We start from the raw sequence: 18,715 nt of genomic DNA on the forward strand, positions 1-18,715 counted from the left end.
GGGGGAGGGGCGGGGGGGAGCAGCCGCCACTGTGACTGTGACGCTCCGTCAGGACGCCACCCGCCCCCCCGCGGGGCTAAGAAGGCATGCCCCTTCCTCCTGAGTGGAGCTCAGGGTGCCCCGCCCGTGCAGTGGGTGGCCTTCTGCCAGGTCTCACCAGCTCCGGGTGGGACTTCGGCCTGTGCCCAGCTTCCCGGTTCCCTCACGGCCGCAGTGCCCTTGGCATCCACGGGGAAGACTCACATTTGTCCCTGTGGTCAGGGTCCCGCCATCTGCCGAAGGCCGAGTTCTGAGAGCTGCGCGCATGTCCCGATCCTCAGCCCGTCACTCCGCCCGCGTCCCCAAGCCCGTGTGAGTCTCCGACGTCGGGAGCTGGCACTCACAGTGTTTCTCCTGAGCTCTGTCCCCTCATCCTGTCCCGCCCAGCCCCGGTCAGTTCTGCCAGCAGCGAAGCCTCCGGCCCTCCACACGTGCCCTCGGCCGCGCGGTCCCGCCCGTGTCTCTCCGGCCCCGTTTCTCGACCTCTCGCCTCGACGGCTCTCCAGCACCATCCTGTCACCCCCACGCTGGCTAACTCTGTTTGGGGTGTGGGTAAGGGGTCCTCCACAGGAGTCGCTCCCAGCGTGTGGCTCCAGGTGCCACACTGCTCTGTGTACCCCCTGGGGAGGGGACAGTGTCTAGCCGTCAACGTGTCAGTTATTCAGCAGACCGTCGAAAGTGACTGAGTTAAGGAATGAGAGGGAATGAATGACAGAGCACAGTGGTCAGCTTCTTAGGCGCAGGGAAGGTCGTCACAAGCTCCTCTGAGATCCTTCAAGGTCGACCATGGCGCCTTGCACTGCACTAGGCACTAACGGCAGCAGCGATGACAACGGTGCCACCGAGGATCACGGCGAGAACTGCAGTGGCTGCGGTGACGGTGACGAGCTCTGGCTTGTGCCACCTCTGTGCTAAGTGCCTCACGCAGCTCACAGCCGACCAGTGTTTACCGAGCTGATGACCTCTGCTATCTGACGACCCTGATGCTACATCAATCAACAGCATTTATGGGTTAATTGCCAAGCATCTTGTCACTTTGCACAATTTTGAAGTATTCTTATAGCACAGGGTCCCCAACCAACAGGTCACGGACCAGTACTGGTCCACGGCCTGTCAGGAACCGGGCCGCACCGCAGGAGGTGACCGGCGGGCGAGCGAGCGGAGCTTCATGTGCATTCGCAGCCGCTCCCCAGGCCAGCGTCACCGCCTCAGCTCCGCCTCAGATCCTCAGACACTAGAGTCTCACAGGAGCACCGGTCCCTGCTGCAGAAAGGGTGGGGACCGCTGCTCTAGTGACTGGAATAAATTCTTACCATGGTGCCTACAAAATGGCACAATTGTAGATAAACAGGTATTAACTTGATCCACGAGAGGCCATTTCTACTCGAGATTAACGTGCAGTGGGCACAGACCATCAAGCACTGGACAACCCTGCCAGCCTGGTTATCTCATGTCACCGAGACTGGCCACCGTAACTCTGAACCTGACTGTCCCCAGTCACGGGCTGAGAGAGGGTCCCAGCGAACAGTCACGGCTCCTGTCCACCATTATATCTTAACTTGATCCACGAGAGGCCATTTCTACTCGAGATTAACGTGCAGTGGGCACAGACCATCAAGCACTGGACAACCCTGCCAGCCTGGTTATCTCATGTCACCGAGACTGGCCACCGTAACTCTGAACCTGACTGTCCCCAGTCACGGGCTGAGAGAGGGTCCCAGCGAACAGTCACGGCTCCTGTCCACCATGATATGCCTTCGTCATCACTTAACCGTCACAACTCGCACGGCGAACAAGCTTTCTTAATGCCTCTATGTTTTGGGCTATTCACCACACACACGTCATCACAACAGTGCACACTTTAGGAATCCACTCACAATTCCGTCACTCTACAATCTGTCTGACGTCATTTTTCTAGAATTTCTATGCCCTGTCAACATCATCATACATGATATTTTATATTTTACTGTTTTATTTGTGTATACATTATAATCATGTCTCATTTCATACAGTCTCCAAAATTAAACTTTCAAAAGATTGCATTATATTCCATTGAGTTGATGTACTACTATTTCCTACACTGCTACCGTATTACTGGATAATTTGGTTGTTTGCAAAATTTTTCCCCACTGGCAAGAAAGCTGCAATGAAAGCTAAAATGTTCATTTTAGATTGACTTCATTATTTTCCAGATGAATAACCACACATGGGTTATTATTTTGGAAACTGCATATTTCCTTTTTGTTATGAGACATAATAAGGCTGTAGTTTAAACCCTAAACATTCTTTCAGTCTTACTCATTTGCTATTGATTCTATCTATAGTTTCTTTAAAAGAATCATGTAAGCGCAAAACATATAATGCTCTGAAACTTTAAAGCAGCATAGAAGCACACATAGAAGAATAAACAAAATCCTCAAGAACCACCCAAATGGAAGTCAAATGCACAGAAGACAGAGTCAGAAATAAAAACAGTGCCCATTTAATAAGTCCTTTATTGAATGCAGCCTGTGGACCGGCTATTGCTAGTTAAGTTTAATCCTACAAGTTACTTTTTTATGTCAAGAAAACTATTTTTTAATGATATAGTATTAGTGCTTATTAGAAAAGCTCTATTTCAATATTTTTACTATGGCTCATGACATATATCTTAATAATGTTAATAGTTTTAATTTTTTCTGTTCATTATCATGGTATTTTTCAGGTAGATTATCACGTAATTTGCAAATAATAGTGAGTGCCCTCTACTTTGTTTTAAATGTATATATGTGTATCTCTTGCAACAGATACAATCAATTGGTGCCTCTAAGAAATCTGGAGGAGCTGGCTGAACGTTTAAGAACTTCGCAGTGATGATCACAACGCTCAAGTGGAAGTTTAGTAAAGGGAACGGTAAATCCCATCCGTGCTTTGCAGACACAGAAGAGGTTAAAGCGGCACCGTTGCCAATGCCAGACATGAAAGAAAAAGTTAGAAATGTGCTGTTTTCAAAACTTCCAAAATAAAGAGCTTTTTATGTGCAATATAAATCTTGAACTAAACTCTGCTTCTCAATCCTGCATTAAGGTAAAGTGCTCCGAAGCGTGAATTGCATCTACGAGCACTATCTATGTAAAAGTCCCAACGTGACGATATACTGTACGACAGACGTGGAACAAGGAAAAGTATATTTTGACACTAAAAAGATTTAGGTCACTAATAATTCTAGAACAGGAAGATTAACATTGCTATGGAGTAAAGGGTTTTTCAAGTTAATTTGCAATTAATATACATTCAGAAAGTGTTTTGCCTGACTACATAGAATTTCCTTATTCACATTATTAGTTTATATCAAATAAAACGTACATAGAACATTTTTAGTCTCCAAAATACACACTGTAAGCATATGTTAAATGTTTTGTTTTATATTATTAATAAAAATAGCTTTACTGAATCCAAACCTAGTATAGAAACAATACTTAACATGTTTAAAGTCACCCCAGGTCACGGTGACGAGAGCGGGGGCCGGGACCCATCTACGGGATGCTCACACACGCCAGGACGTGTCAACGAAAGAATCCGAAGGTTTCACGGAGTAAATCTTAAACCATCATCGAATACAAATATATTGAAAATTAACAAACTGCCACGAAAATGCAGTATTGTGCAAGATTCCGGCTGCTTCCTTGAATGTTTACCTAAGGTATTTGGAAGACTACGATTCTGTCCCGCTGGGCGAGGGATGTGTAACCGACCCCTGCTCCGAGGCGGGCCTCGCCAACGGCGACGTACCCAGTGGCGCCAGGCGGTGCTCCCGGCGGACAGAATCAAGTGCGACCCAGGGCGATTTTAGGTGTCCTGTGCTGTGCACTTTCTCCGAGTGCATTTTCTTGGATTCTCTGCCAACAGAATGTTTTTAATCATTTCATTGAGTAAAATGATATCACAATAACAACAAACCATTCCATTCCTTTGCCTTACACGATAAGAACCGGAGCCCTTTTCTGTGACCTTCATGCAGCTAAAAGTTATTTCTACAAATAATTTCAAACAGCAAGCAGATCCCAGTTAAGGGCTGCGGTGAGTAATTCAGATGCCAGCCTGTCTTGCCCCCACTTCCTGAGCTCACTCCATCCTGACCGGACTTCTTAGCCACCTCACAGATGAGGGAACTGAGCTCAGAGGCAGCCAGCTGCTTATTGCCCGCTGTGTGCAGGGCGCTGCGGGGCTCGGCAGGGACCAGAGGGGTGGTCGCCCCTTGTCTGGGGCCTGGACCAGCAGGATCTGACGTGAGTGCGGAAGCCTCGCCGTGCACCCATGCACACGAGGACGCACGACCACGCCGGGACCGAGTGGCACCGTTGTTTGGGAGCTGGGAGCAAATCCTCCTTGGCAAAGCAGACGTGATGTGCGTTTCACGGCCCGCCCCACACACAGGGCGAACAGGAGGCTGGAGGGCTGGGGCACGGGGCTCGCAGGAAGGCCAGGGAGGAGGACTCAGGATGGAAGGCGGGTGGCCGGTGCCCCCGGCAGGACTGCAGCCGTGGGAGGGGTGACACGTGGCTAGATTCTGACTCTTCTGCAGGTAGGGATCACGGCTGTGGCCGCCCCTCAGAAGCGACGTGCTGGATGAAAGGGGAGTGACACGGGAGAGAGGAGCGAGCGTACCTGCGTGGGGAGCTCAGCCCCCTCGGGCCTAAGTGCTCAGGACGGGGCCCCTGGGCGGAGAGGCCCAGGGGGACGTGGACAGGCCCCCTGCCCGCTCCCGAGCCTGCGGGTCTGGGGTCTGCATCAGACCTTTCCAAGTGACCAAGGCATCGCCCCGGTGATTTCACATCGGGGCTCCCCTACCCAGACCTCTTGGCGTGTGGGAACCTGGACCCCACGGCTGTTTCTGTTACCTTGGTAGGCGGTGGAGTTGAAGCAGAGGACTATGCGGGGGAAGGAAATTTTTAAAATAAAATGAAATGACTAAAAGGAGCAGGTCTCGTGCGCAGGGAGACACTCGGCGTAGCCTGAGAGACACCGGCGGCGACTCCGAGGGGGGCACCGCCCAAGAGGCGAGCAGCTCACTCTCGGTCACGGGCGAAGACGCCACCCACAAAGCGGTCGCGGGGAGCAGCTGAGGGCAGCCGCCCTCGCCCCGAACCACCCCTTCCGATGAGCATCGCATTCTTCCCTGTCCCCCCGAATCGGTCTCGCTCTGTCCCTCTCTCTCCCTCTCCTTGAACCCATCAATCCCTCGCTCTCTTTGTCTCACAGAATCTCTCATCTTATGACACGAAATCACCTTCCTGCAGGGGGAACGGGGTCACGGCCTGCACTTGTGACGCGTGGTGAGTGGGGCGCACGTGGCGGCCCGACGATGGCAGGCGGGCCGGGGGCCGGGGGCCGGCGGGAGCCGTTCCGTCCCCTTGCACTACGAGAACTGCGGATGTGGGGCGCAGTTTTCATGGTCCTGTCCTCGCCTTCGGGAAGCACAGTCACGGCCGCAGCCGTTTACGCGCAGCGAAGCACTGCGTATATGCAGCGAAGCTCTGGAACATTCCGCGCGAGCCCGGCCCGCTCTGCTCTGCTTTCCTTCACCCTGCAGAATCACTGAACGTTCGGTGGTTTTATCTTGTCGTCCTCAGGGGCTCTGCGAGCCTTCACTTGAACAACTGGATGTCACTCTCGGCAGCTCAGCCACAGCAGCAGTTGCCTGTGACACACACAGTGCACACTCTTCAGGGACCGCCCTGAACTCCGCCTCCTCCGCAGGAAGGACGAGGCTTCCGGTGTCACGCGCTGTGCTCCTCGGCTCCCGGGCACTCGGTTTTGATTTTCGTGCCTTGCTGCAGGTGGCTGGCATCTCCCAAAGCTGACGAAGCCGCATCGAAGGCTGGACCTCCTCGCGAGCAAGCAAGGAGTATCGTTCACATGTGACACAGGTGACGTGCTACGACATGTCATAACACATCATCGTTTCTGTTCCCGCCGAGAACCGCGGATCCGGGTGAGCTCACCGCATCTCTGCCAAAAGGTCCACACGAATGAGCCCCGGGAAAGCCGAGGGGAGCTGAGACCCCGGGAGGAAGCTCGCTGCCCAAGGCGCCATGGTGAGAGGCCTGCGGCGCAGCAAGGTCCCTCCGTGCTGGGACGACGCTGCCCGACGTGCGCTGTCACTCAGATCGAGGTCGTCTTCTTCACTTAAAAACCACACATGCAGACTGTAAGTAAATCACACTCACGGGAATCTCCGGGCAATGAAAGCACACTGGCAGCTCGAACACGGCCACAGTGTCGCAGCGGCCGGCCGCCGTGGCAGAGGCCGAGGCTGCCCGCGGTTTAACTGGATACCGTTACGTGGAGCCCCGGGTCACCAGCGGGCGCGCCCAGGGCCCACGCGAACCGGCCCTGCTCCGAGGAGTTCATGCTCCGGTCCAGGGACATCGCGAGAGGATGGAAATTGGGACCATGACAGCTGGGTGCAGAGAATAAACAGACAAACCCTTGGGCTGAACGGTAGCAGACAAGGGGTGGGGGCTGTGAGGGGCCCAGAAGCCCAGGCGCGGGGAGCGCACGGAGACCGCGGTGCTGGGCAGGGCCGAGGGGCCCGCGACATCGCCGGCCCGTGCGCCAAGTCCCGATGAAGAAAAGCAGGAAGTCAAGTCTCGTTAGCGAGAGTGACGTCGCAGTGGGTGACCCTAACGCGTCTGTGAAGCGGCGGCCAGGACGGGCACACCGGAAGCAGAGGGAGAGCGGGCGGGGACGCGGGTCAGAGGGCAGGCGTCTGCACCGGGAGGGGGAGCGGACAGGTGGGGGACCAGCAGTTGAGGACAGAGAAAAACAGAACAGGGGCCTCAGTCATGCAGAGGCCGTCCCCTGCCCTGTGCCCGGTCCTGTCCCCTGTGGACGTGTGGTCTCTGTGTGTGACACTTCAGCCGCCGTCCCCATGGAGACCACAACACGGGCACCCAGAAGGCCGGTCTGCCTGTCCGCTGCCCTAACCAGTGCCGGAAGCAGCATCTCACAGCGGCGTCACCTCTCGAATATCTAAAATAGTGTCTCAGTCTCGGCTGTCTGTGGGAACGCCCCTACCTGTCCCCAGCGGCGGCATTTCCGTGAGGAACACAGACATGGGGTCCAGCAGACCTGTCTGTGCTCAACCACTGACGGCTACGAGGAACCTCGCCCTCAGACCCACCACTGAGCTTCTCAGATTCCCAGCTTTCTCGTGTGTGACACAGGGACCACCGTCCGTCCTGCAGGATCTCCGCAAGGCCCAGAGGTCATGGGGCGAAGCGCCCAGCACACTGGCAGGTGCAAGCGCCCCTCCCGGTTCCCAGGGCGGTTAACGGTGGGTGTCACTCGACCACGCTCCCGTGGCCTTGACCCATCCTCTTGAGTCTCTGAGCCAGGTGGCACCTCGCCCCCCAGTGGACACGGGCACCTCCTCTTGCTGGCACTGGCCGATCCCTCCGCGGGCCTTGTTCTTGTCACCCTCCTCGGCCCGCGACTGGCCCTCAGCGGCCCCCTCTGAGTCAGCGGTGCCGAGTGCGCCTGGTCGTCAGGGGCTTTGGCCCCGGCTGCCTTCACTCCCAGGTCCGCGTGCCGTAAGGACAGGGGCCACACCGCCTTGGGGCCTCGCGGCCTGCTCCGCACATCCCAACTGCTCGCGTGAAACCGTGAGGTCAGGTGACACACTCACCTACGTAAGTGGGGAAGGACGAGTGGGACCGCCTGACACCTCGCACTCTGCAGCGAGCTCTGCTTAAACGTGAGCGGTTACGGGAGATTAAAGTGCCCGACGCTGACAAGCGTGGCTGCCGCGCCCTCGGGAGAGGCCATCCGCGTGCCGTGTCCCCGTCCCGACCCTGGGGCCCGTCTGCCAGTCAGTGCAGAGCAGAAAGGCCGGCAAAACGGCCCCGAGGGGTGAAGATGTGCGTGTCCTCTGGGACGCTTGTCGGACAGACAGAAGGACGACAAGAATCGCCCGGAGTCAACACCCACCGCGTTCACAGACACGGGGGCCACCTCGGTGACATCACCAGGATTTCAAGGGATAAAGCTGGGACTTAAAATTCAACCAAAACACCGAAAATAAAACCCTCCGCTTGTCATTTGGTGACTCGTAGAATGACTAAAAACCTCATAAACTGTTTAATTTCACTCCTTGCATGTTGATTAATCTGCTTAAATTGAACGGGACGTATCTAATCGGCGTTTCAGGGCATGTAGAGAATTCAAAAATCCATTCAAGGGATTTAGCAGAAGGATGGATTTTTCCTGGAGAGCATGATGCTCTTGTGCATATTATATCAAATCCAGAACTTATTATCCAATAAGGGACGTAGAGCACTTTGCCTACTAGAAATTACACGAAATCTATATTTTTAAAGTATAGCCTCTGGTCGGCAGAAAGTTCTGTATAAGTAGGATAATATTTCATCATTTATTGATCGGTGTCCGCCAAAAAAGAGAGCATGTAATTTTATCTTTAAATAGATGGTACTGGTGAAAATGTGACTTTTAATAGTCTAATGCCACCACATTTAAGATTGGTTTACAAATTTTGAGGGAGAAACTGCCTTTCAGTACTACACTCTCTTCACTTCTCGAGATGACGAACCGGCTTTGACCCACTGCTGGTTAGTGTCCTGTTATGGAAGCCAGCGACGTTAAGGTTACAAACTGTGAAATCAGTTTTAGCTTATAACCGTTCTAGAAGAGACGATGGATTAGTTAGGTGCGAATGCCCAGCTAGAGAGACCGACGTGTGTGTGAGCCACAACACCGTGCCACAGAGCTACTCGAGCTCCAGCGGCTACCCACAGACCCCACACGAAGCGGTCAGCGCCACACGGGGTCGCAGGGCCCCAGCCGGCGACACACACGCAGGAGGGTTGCAAGCGACTCGTCCCGCTGGCACCCGCGCACAATCTGGACGATGCTCTTCGCCTGTCCCCAGCTGTCCCCAGCTGCAGCATGCTCTTCCCCGCCCGTCCGGCGCCTGGGCCTCTGCTGATGTAAGCACGTGCCCCACACAGGACCGTCCGGCACTGGCACGTCGGACCAGTGGGAACCGGTCCTCACCACGACCCCAGGCCCTCAGCCGTGGCCGGAGCAGGACGTGCAGGCCCCTACCTTGAAAACGAACATCTCCCTGCGCAGAACCGCCAGAGTGTTGAAGTCTCCGTCGCAGATGCTGGGCTTGGCCCCGGGGGCTGCGGGTCTGCCCGTGGGCGGCCGCGGCGGCCGGGGCCTGTCGTTCTTGCGAGGGTCAGCCGGCGGCACAGAGCGCTGCGGGGGCACCGTGGGCAGGGCTCGCGTTGGCGGAGGAGTCTTGTCGGGCGGCCCTTCAGGAAACAGGAGGACAGCGTTGGCCACCCCAAGCTGGGGCAGGACACGGTGGTCGTCCGTGGGTCACGGGCCACCGGGGCTAGAGGTCTTTAAGGTCGCGTATCTCCCGAATGACAAGCCGTGTCGCCCAGCGAGCCGCGGCCACGTCTAGCAGAAACGGCGCTCACCGTGCTGGATCTGGGTCAAGGCCTGGGCTCTCGGGTTAATTGTTCATGACATTTTTATAGCTTCACCATAGACCTCGCTGGGAAAGCTGCTTTCAAACCTCTTTTGGAAGTAGGTGGCATATAAACAATAAGTGAATGGAAACGAACGTGGAGGCCGCACATGCCACCAGGGTGGAGCCTACGCCCTGCAGACGACGACTCGAAGCACTAACTCCTAAAAGGTGCACATTCAGGAATCAAAGCTGACTCTGCCCCTGTCTCCAATTCTATTTTGTAAACTTTTCCTAGCTTTGACTTTCACAATGTTCTCCTAATGAAATGTTTTGACAAACTGCTAGGAAAGTGTTTGGTGTGAATCCCGAATCTAAAACACCCATTGATTAAAACACTGCCAGTAAAACATTAATGTAAAAACTACTTCTAAACAGCGTTCGACGAGCAGCACAGCTCACACGCGGCAGGCACGGACAGCGTGCGCGCCTCAGGGGCTGCGTTTTCCAAAAGAAACTTTTCCAAAGAACACGCTTGATGCTGAGGCACGGAAAGCGTGTTCTTTTTCAGACCGTCTGTCTAGAGCCTTGGTTGACGGGGCCATGGGAGGAGCCACCACACAGGTGTGGTCTCCACCAGCAGGCGCTTGGGCATGTGGCGGGCACACGGCACCGGCCACTCCGCTCTGAGCCCCAGACATCGCTTTTCTCTGCACCCCTAAAAGAAAGAGCAGCCCAAAAGTGGACCTTATGCACTGAGGATGCTCAGCACTGAGACACTGACCTTAAAAACTGATGAATGCAAAACGAGCCAGCGAACTTGTACTCTGCTATTCAAAAATGTAAATGACAACCTCTGGACACCGGATAAAACATGCAGATCACACACTTTGTATTAGAAACGGAAGCTTCACTCCATGAACTTAGTAAAGCTGTCCTCTCTGTGTAAATTATGAATGTCAAGTACTCAACGATTCTGCATGAAACAAACGTCTTTGCAGAGGTGAAGGGTCTGCTGGGGGAGCTGGGGAACAGCCACTGTGCAGCAGAGTCTCTTCCCTTTTATCTTAATTTGCAGGCACTGGCTGGATCCCGTAAATAAAAGTGATTTTATTGTACTGGGAATTTATTTTGACTCATGTTAGTAAACTTCGGCGTTTGTTAACTTTTACTCTCAGTCAATAATTACGTACTTTGGGGACAATTTCGTTACCGCTGTCACACAACTGCAGACGTGGCCTGTCCAGGGACTATCTCCTGCCAACTGCCATAACCCGCGAGGCCGTCTGTCCACTTGTGCCAGAGTCTCAGGATCTTACATGAAACTCATATTTCTCAGTGTTTCACTGGTTATAGTCCTTTAGTTCGTATTTTTTACTTGAATTTAAACACTAAAGTTTATCAGATGTTTACTATAACTGCAGGTTTCAAATAAACTCAATAAGAAAATCTTTTCAGTGTTTAAGGCTTTCCCGTAATCTGCGTATCAACGTATCTGGAACTTCTGCCAACCGAACCTGACGGGGGTGACGCCCCCCCACGCGCTCGGCCGCAGCGGCCTCTCTGCGGGCGGACACGCGGCACCTACCGTATATCTTCTGGATGCCCTGCAGGTCGTCGCTGGGCAGCCGGAAGCTCTCGGTGTCCATGTACTGGTAGAAGGGCGCCATGATGGCCGTGGGGTCGTTGGAGTGCTCCAGCCCCAGCGCGTGTCCCAGCTCGTGAACCGCCACGAGGAACAGGTCGTTTCCTGTGCGGAGGGGAAGAGAGGCGCCGCTGTGAGCCGCAGCCACGTGCGGCGCCGTCAAAACTGTCCCCGGGGAGGACAGGGGGCAGCGTCACGTCAACCGTCGGTGTGACTTCACCAGTGTATTCAGACCAGCCACCTCCAACGTGCCTTGTGAAAAGGGGGAGGGGTGGGAAGGGGTCACAACAAAGTCATGAAAATTCAGAAGCAGAAAGAGAAGAACAAGGAGCAAAAGCTGAAGATCAAGCAGCGGCGTCAGGATCTGCCATTGAAGCGGCTTCCAGAACAGAGCCTGGGCTGGGCGACAGCCCCTCCCCTTCCAACGGTCACCCGACGTGGTCCCAGCGACAGCTCCGCAAACGCCAGCCACGGCCACGACCCCGCGTCACACAGGGGAGCAGGTGCGGGCCGACAGGCAGCGAATCTTTGTCCTTACAGAGCTGCGCCTGGGGCCCAGGTTGGTTTACATTTACTTATTTTCCCTGTTTATGTTTAAAACCTGTCGTTTTTCAGTTCCAGTTGGCACACGGTACGATATGGGTCTCGGTGTACAGCACAGTGACCAGACGTGTGTGCTCCTCGGGCACTGACCCCCGATGAGTCCAGGGCCCGTGTGACTCCGCCCGCAGCTCTCACACGCAGCCTAGAATACGGGACGCGGGGTGCAGGCCGGCGGCCGTCAGAGCGGGTCCCGGCCCTCGCCGCCTCGCACAGACTCTGAGCAGAGTGCGTCTGCCGTGGCGCGGCTGCTTCTCCCTGAACCAGGAGGCGGAATGGTCAAGGACAGGGAGAAGGGCGCGGGGCGAGCAGACGAGCACCGAGGAGGACGGAGCAGCCCCACAGAGCCGGTCTGCGCTCCACGCCTGGAGGGGCAGGACGCCAGGAAGGGGCCCCGGTGAGAGGAGGCTGCGCCCGCGCCCGGCCTGGGACAGGAGCTCAGGGAGCAAACAGCTGCGTCTGAAGGAAAGGCACAATCCAGGGACAGGGAAAGCATCTCCCCCTAGTGACTCGGGTTGGCTGGTGACTGACCTGGGACCTCCCTGGAGGGCGCAGTCTCCGCAGGAAAGGGAGCGGGTGCGCGCCCAGGGAGGGGGCAGTGCCTGGGCTTCCTGCAGTGACAGAGGAAGGGAACCCACGGCCCAGCTCAGACCTCGGGATCCCCAGACCCCAGACAGAGACCACGGTCACCGCGAGAACACCCTTCCAGGCCAGAGCGCCAGCCCTGAGTGAGGACAGGGCCAGGGTTACTGCAAGGACCTGGGGGCAGGATAAGGGACAGGCTTCCTGCAAGGGCCTTGGCACCAGTTCTGTGGCCTTCTTATGGCCTGCGAGGTAATTCACCCAGTTCCCCAGTCCCCACCTTTCCTCCCCAAGGGCACTTCCCACCTCTCCCTGTGTGGCCCTGCATGCAGGCCCTCAGGTCTGAGTAGCCCTCACTCCCTGGGGTGCTGGCTGTCCCCCAACAGGCTTGGCGGGACCCGTGTCCCTCCCCTGGAGACACAGGCCCTGCGTGCAGGCCCTCAGGTCTGAGTAGCCCTCCCTCCCTGGGTGCTGGCTGTCCCCCAACAGGCTTGGCGGGACCACTCCACGTCACCTCCACAAGGTCCCCCCAAGCCTGCTGTCACCACGTGCTGTCCCGGGGCCCCCGCAGCCCCTCGTGCACCCCCTTACCACACACCGCACTAGCGTTTCACGGTCACCGTCGCTGGTACCTCCCCCTGATACGTTCTGAATGTGTGCGATGACCCTGGCCCCCAGCCAAGGACGCTGCCTGGCGCGCAGATGGCGCATCCTCACGGGAGTCGAACGCGCGGGTCTGCGTCCAGAAAGCGGGGGGCTGCTTCGAACTCGGGGAGTAAAGACTCCAACGTCACTTCTCCCTACATACCATCCAGGATGCTTTCCTTTCCCCCAGCTTTGCCAAGGAGAGAGACATCGTAAGGTATTTAACGTATACATTTCCAAGGGTTACCTCACTGAGTTCACTCATCCGTCGTCTCGCGTACTTTGATTTGCGTGAGAGGTTTAATTTCCACCCTTACGAACGCCTATTGCACCGTGGTCACCGCAGTCCCCGGGCCTGACGGAGGCTCTCACCCCCTGGGTACTGAAAGCCCCTCCCTGCCCCCTCCAGAGCCCGGACTATCCCGCAAAGACTGGGGCCGGAAAGAGGAGGAGACGAGATGAGACGCAGGAGGCCGAGCTCCGACCAGGCTTCACACGAGGGCTGCCGAGCCCGCCAGTCCCTGTCCCTGAGTGTCAGCAAACGCTGTGCTCACAGGTGACCAGAGGAGGCGGCTGAGAGGCCCTTGCCAGGAACAGAGCCGGTCTGTGGAGCAGGACGTGCCGCAGTGGGAGGGAGCGGGGAGGCTGGGACGGTCAGGCGGTCAGGGCGTGGACAGTCGAAAGACAGGTCCACAGAGTTATTGGGAAACGGGATTTCTTTAAGATGCCACTTTGAGTGGGAAACCGATGAGACACATTCTTTGGGGACCATGCAGGGAGCAGTTGTAGTCGCAGGCAGCAATGACCACAGACAGAAGGCGGGGACTCGTGAAGGGACATGGGACTCTGAGTGTCCACAAGCGAGCAGGGTCGGGAGCAGCCGGCAGACTGTCCGCGGCTCACAGGGCGAGTCGGAGGCGCCGCAGGCACCTCCACGGGTGTGCCACCCAACGCCGGCTCCAAGACCAGCGGCTCCGGGGCCCTGGCTCGGACACGCGCCCTAACGCGCATCTGGGACCGGGTGCCGGGGCACAGGCGCGGAGGGCAGGACGATATGGCTGGGCTGAGGCACGCCCACCCCGATGACCCGCAGGGACAGCGGCAGGGGGTCATGGGGGGGCGTGGAAGGCACTCTCCTGGGCGCAGGCCCACTGCGCAAGCAGGGCCTGTCCAAGCCCCAGCAAACCAAGGCGGTACCAGGGGCAGAGGCCGGAGTGGCTCAAGGCCACCGGGGACAGCCACAGGGAGCCGAGCCTGGCCCGAGGACGGTGCAGACGCTCGGGCCTTCTTGGTGGGCGAGCCCCAGCGTGGCCTCGGGGGGACCGCATCTGGTTTGTATTCCTCGGGAGCCCCTTCTGCGTCTGCAGGTGCCCTCCCCAGAAGGCTAGTGCCTGGCCGCGTCCCTGGACGGAGTTGCAGGGCCATCCTCTCGTCTCTGGCAGGCAAGTCTGGCCCTACGTCACCGACAACCTCTCGGGCCCTGTGCCACTAGCAAGAGCACTTCAATTCTCTCAGAAAAATCGCCTTTCATTAAAAAAAATATATATTTTTTTCTGACTAACAGGAATACAAAAAGTAAAACAAAGCCATAGCAGCGAGTCATTTCGTGGCATGCACTGGTCCCCCAGGCCCTGCTTCCGGCCCTGGCGGCCCTGACTGATGAGGAAGCAGGTGACGGCAGGGTTCCCGGGGCAGGATGGGACCCGTGGCCACCGGGCACTTCCGGCCAGAGACGCCAGCCCAGGGCGCCAAGTAATCATCCTCCTTCAGATGGCTGGCGTTAGCACAAACCCCACTGGCCGCTCCGCAAGAGTTTAAACGGGTAAGTTGTTAAGTAAACTGCCACCCTGTGATTTGAATTCCACGGGGGACAAAAGCTGCCGGCGCGCGGTGAAGTTTAGACCTGTCTCCCGAGAGTAGCAACAGCCGCCGCTCCTGTAAGGCATCGCTAAGTCACGTGCCTCGAGACTCCTCACCACGCGGGCCGCAGAGGGGAGTCGGCCCCCCGCCGCCACGGCCAGGCTCCAGGTCCGAGGCTGCGGCTTTCAATCCCGTCTCCGGTCTCCTTCCTCTGTGTGGCCAGCACGGTGTCAGAACACTGAGCGGCACGTCAGGAAAGACAGTGCAGGTCTTACGATCTCCTGGTCATAATTACGTCTTTATGTTTGTACGCTGCTCCCTCAATGACAACATACCCCGAATGTTAAAAAATGCCTAGGTGATATTTCCTACATAAAAAAACCGTTATAAAGAAACCTGGCACCTACAGCCCCACGAACCGCACCAGACGGCAGCACGTCGCCAGCCCCCCGAACCTCCGTGTCTCCTGTCTCACACCTCGCCTGCCCCTCTCTCCAGAGGTGATCGCTACCCGGAGCTTTCAATTTCTCGTTCCATTTCTTGTATTTTGATATTTTCAGACGCTTAAAATATAAAACCAAATACCCATCTAATAGGTCTTCCAAAAATCAATCAAGGCTTTTCAAAGACCTGCAGCTATGAAACACTTCGTTGTTAATAAGGTCTCTCAGTCAAAAGACCTCAGGTCTATGCCAGCCAGGTGACGGGGACACCGCAGCAGAGTAAGTCGCAAAGCCAGTTTTCGGCAGCCGATCTGAATCGTGTGCCCTCCTCCGGCACGTGAGCGTGTGAGTGTCCTGCCCACCTGTGGCTGAGCGCAGCTGGTGCCATGGAGGGGCTCCCGTTCCAGAGCAGCCGCCACTCCGTGACGCCATCAGGAATCAGGGATTTCTAAAAGAATCTACGTGCAAAGAACTCCTTATAGAATTATTGAACCACTAATACACAGTTGTTCCTGACATGCAATCGATGCTTCTACCATGTGCCAGACAGCGTGACGTGCTGGGAGAGGGTGCTGGACCTGGACCGCCCGGCCACCCCACGGCTCCAAGCCCTGAAGCAGCTCCCATTGCCCACGACGCCACTGGCCACCTCCGTGACCCGCCCACCGTCCCGGGCAGCCCGCCGCCCCAGCTCCCAGTGCGGCTGAGCTCCCAACCCCCTGGCAAACTGGGCCCCTCACAGCGGTGCCTGGTCCTGTGCACAGTCCCCCGCACAGAGGCATTCGTTCCCCTCCCATGGCCCACGGGGCTTTCTTGTCATCAGAGAGAGAACAGCTCCAAGCTGAAGTTATATCCCATCTGTGATTCACTAAATGCCCCATATTCGCTGGCAGAGGAATCAGACTGCAAGCTATAAAGGGACAGTGTCAAAGAAGTTGCGGACATCCTTTAAAAGCACCACGACAGCTACGTGTGCCTTGGTGAAATTCAGATTGTAATTTATTCAATTATGGAAACCAACGAAGATAAAATTAATCTGGTTTCTACTGTTGCTACGAAGACAATTCTATTGGATTTTTTGTGAGAGACCGAATTTATAACTAAGTTCTTTATAATATTTTTATGTATTTTTCAAAAGTCTTAATAACCTTACTGAGTGCATTTCATAACATTTTGATTAGATAGCACTGTTGCCTACAAGAACTCTGAAAACCAATTATTTCACATTGAAAACTTAAAAAGAAAAAGGATAAATTACTGTCTGCTAAGCAACATTCCATGTTTGAAGAAATTAAGAAATACATTTTGCATACTTTAATAGGGAAACATTTTAAACCCCGACAAGACAAAAGGATGCGCCATTTGAAAAGTCATCCAAGTTAAGGTATTGCTAGCACCCACGGAGAGGCCCAGGATGGGGCCCCCACAGGTAGGGGACCTCCGCCGCCCGGCTGAGCCCTACCACGCCCGGGTCAAGACTGCGGACGCGGAGAAGCCTGTCCCAGACGACGCGTCCTGTTATACTCTGATTGCTCCCATCGTTTTTTTTCCTCATTATTTCCCTCCTATTTTTCTCTGCCAAAATTATATTTTTCCCTTGATTCTCAATTCACATACTTCATTTCTGCATGAAAATTCAAGTCCATGCGATTGGTAAATTTGGTTAACATGAAGTCATATTTAGGGGTTCTGTACTCTTTGCGAGAACCCTTTCTAATCATGTAATATTTGACGCGTGTAAAACCGTATACCAAACACGTATGTAAAGTCGGAAGCGTAACAACGTAAGCCTGAAAATCCACCTTCTCAGCTTGGAAACAGAAAGCACCAGCCCCTCACATGCACGACACCAGGCCCCGTTCCACTCCGCTGCCCCCCTCAGAGCTGGGCTCATCATCACCGGCACGTCACCGTGGCGCCATCCCTTGCCGTGACAGTGTGTTTGTCTCTTGCCATCGCTGGTTTCTGAGCCTCGGGACAAATGACACCCCTGTCCCTCGTCCTCTGCAGCTTGCCCCGCTCACTCGTTTCCCTGTGTCCCTAGCTTGCCCTATTTCACGCTACTGTTGCATGTGGCAACAGCGTCTGTTTTCCTTCCATTTAATATTCCGTTCTGTAAATAAACAAACGATGTTATATACGAGTTTTCCTAATGAACACACATGCAGATGGTTCTTCTTTCTTTGCAGTTATAAATGATGCAGTTGAAAACACCCTACTGGTGCACACGAGCAAGACCGATTAGATGACCAACGGTCCACATGTAACATTTTTGAATCACAGCAAACGTAAATGTTCGAGTTTCCTAGGTTTTTGCCAAACTCTTCTTTCCCAACGGTTTGATGCATCTCTACTTGCGTCCACCACGTGTAAGTGTTTATGTCCTCACAGACGTGCGCGGTAACGCTTTGGGTGTGTATTATAAACTATAGATAGTGGGGCTTCCTTTTTATTTATTTAAGAACTTTGCTTTATAACTGGTAAGTTTATTCACGTTCATTGAGGCTATTAATATATTTGGAATTTAAAAATAATTATATTCTGATTTTTTAGTTTGTTCTGTTTTATGCCATTATTCTTGCTTTTTGAAGATTATGTTTTCCTGTTTCCATTTTATTTTTATTTTTTCTTTCTTCTACTGTTTCCCCACTACTACCCTGGAAGCTATATTCTCCCTAAAATTTATTTTTTATTGGTTGTCCTAAAAATTGACTACGCTCACTTAACCAGGATATAAGACTTCTTAACTTTAATTTTACACAATATAAACATCTTAGAATTACTTATTCTGCTCTTTCTTTCCCTGGTTTACATGCTGTTATTGTTCAATAAGCTTCTTCTGTCTCTTTAATTGTTCAGATTACACATTATTATTTTATACATAGAATATTCATCAAGTTCTTTGATCGAAATTCTTCCTTTCATCTAAGACTCTTCTTCGAGGACCTTCTCTCATCCTGCACTGCATGTCTTAGAAAGCCTTTCGCACTTGTTAAATGGTTGGTCGGTGCTCCCATTTTTTATTTTTTATTTTTTTCTATTTTATCTTACACCTTGAATGCTAGTTTTGCTGGTAATTCTAGGCTGGCAGTTATTTTCTCTTAGCATGTAAAACCACTACATTGTCTTCCAGATCTCCTTGTTGATTGGGTGAAGCTTCCTGTCGCCTGTAGGTGAAGTATCTTTTCCATCTACCGTTTTTCCTCTTTTCTCAGTCTTCATGTTTCTTACCTTGATGAGTCAGCTCACTCATTCACAGGGTGCCCAGAAGTCAGAGCCCACTCCAGGGGCATGCGACGACAAGGACGCATTTATATTTATTTATGGATCTGATTTTATTAAATTTACGGTGAACGCGGCCATTCCTTTGGAATCACGTGCTGCTGTCTTGGTTTAGAACACGGCGCTTCTGCTGGTCTGCGC

The 18,715-nt window shown here is 54.1% G+C and overlaps 1 protein-coding gene across 1 annotated transcript in view; it reads right to left on the minus strand.

Annotated features, from left to right (window-relative positions):
* The window catches only part of MMP16 (matrix metallopeptidase 16), a 156,601-nt gene that overhangs the window by 27,645 nt on the left and 110,241 nt on the right, over window positions 1-18,715 (minus strand). The window contains exons 5-6 of the mRNA XM_006924061.2: window positions 11,106-11,267; window positions 9,145-9,356 (exon numbers count right to left, since the gene is read on the minus strand). Coding sequence (XP_006924123.1) covers window positions 9,145-9,356; window positions 11,106-11,267 — 374 coding nt within the window. The remainder of the gene's footprint in view (window positions 1-9,144; window positions 9,357-11,105; window positions 11,268-18,715) is intronic.

The sequence above is a fragment of the Pteropus alecto genome, unplaced genomic scaffold, assembly GCF_000325575.1.
Source record: "Pteropus alecto unplaced genomic scaffold, ASM32557v1 scaffold87, whole genome shotgun sequence".
Taxonomy (NCBI): domain Eukaryota; kingdom Metazoa; phylum Chordata; class Mammalia; order Chiroptera; family Pteropodidae; genus Pteropus; species Pteropus alecto.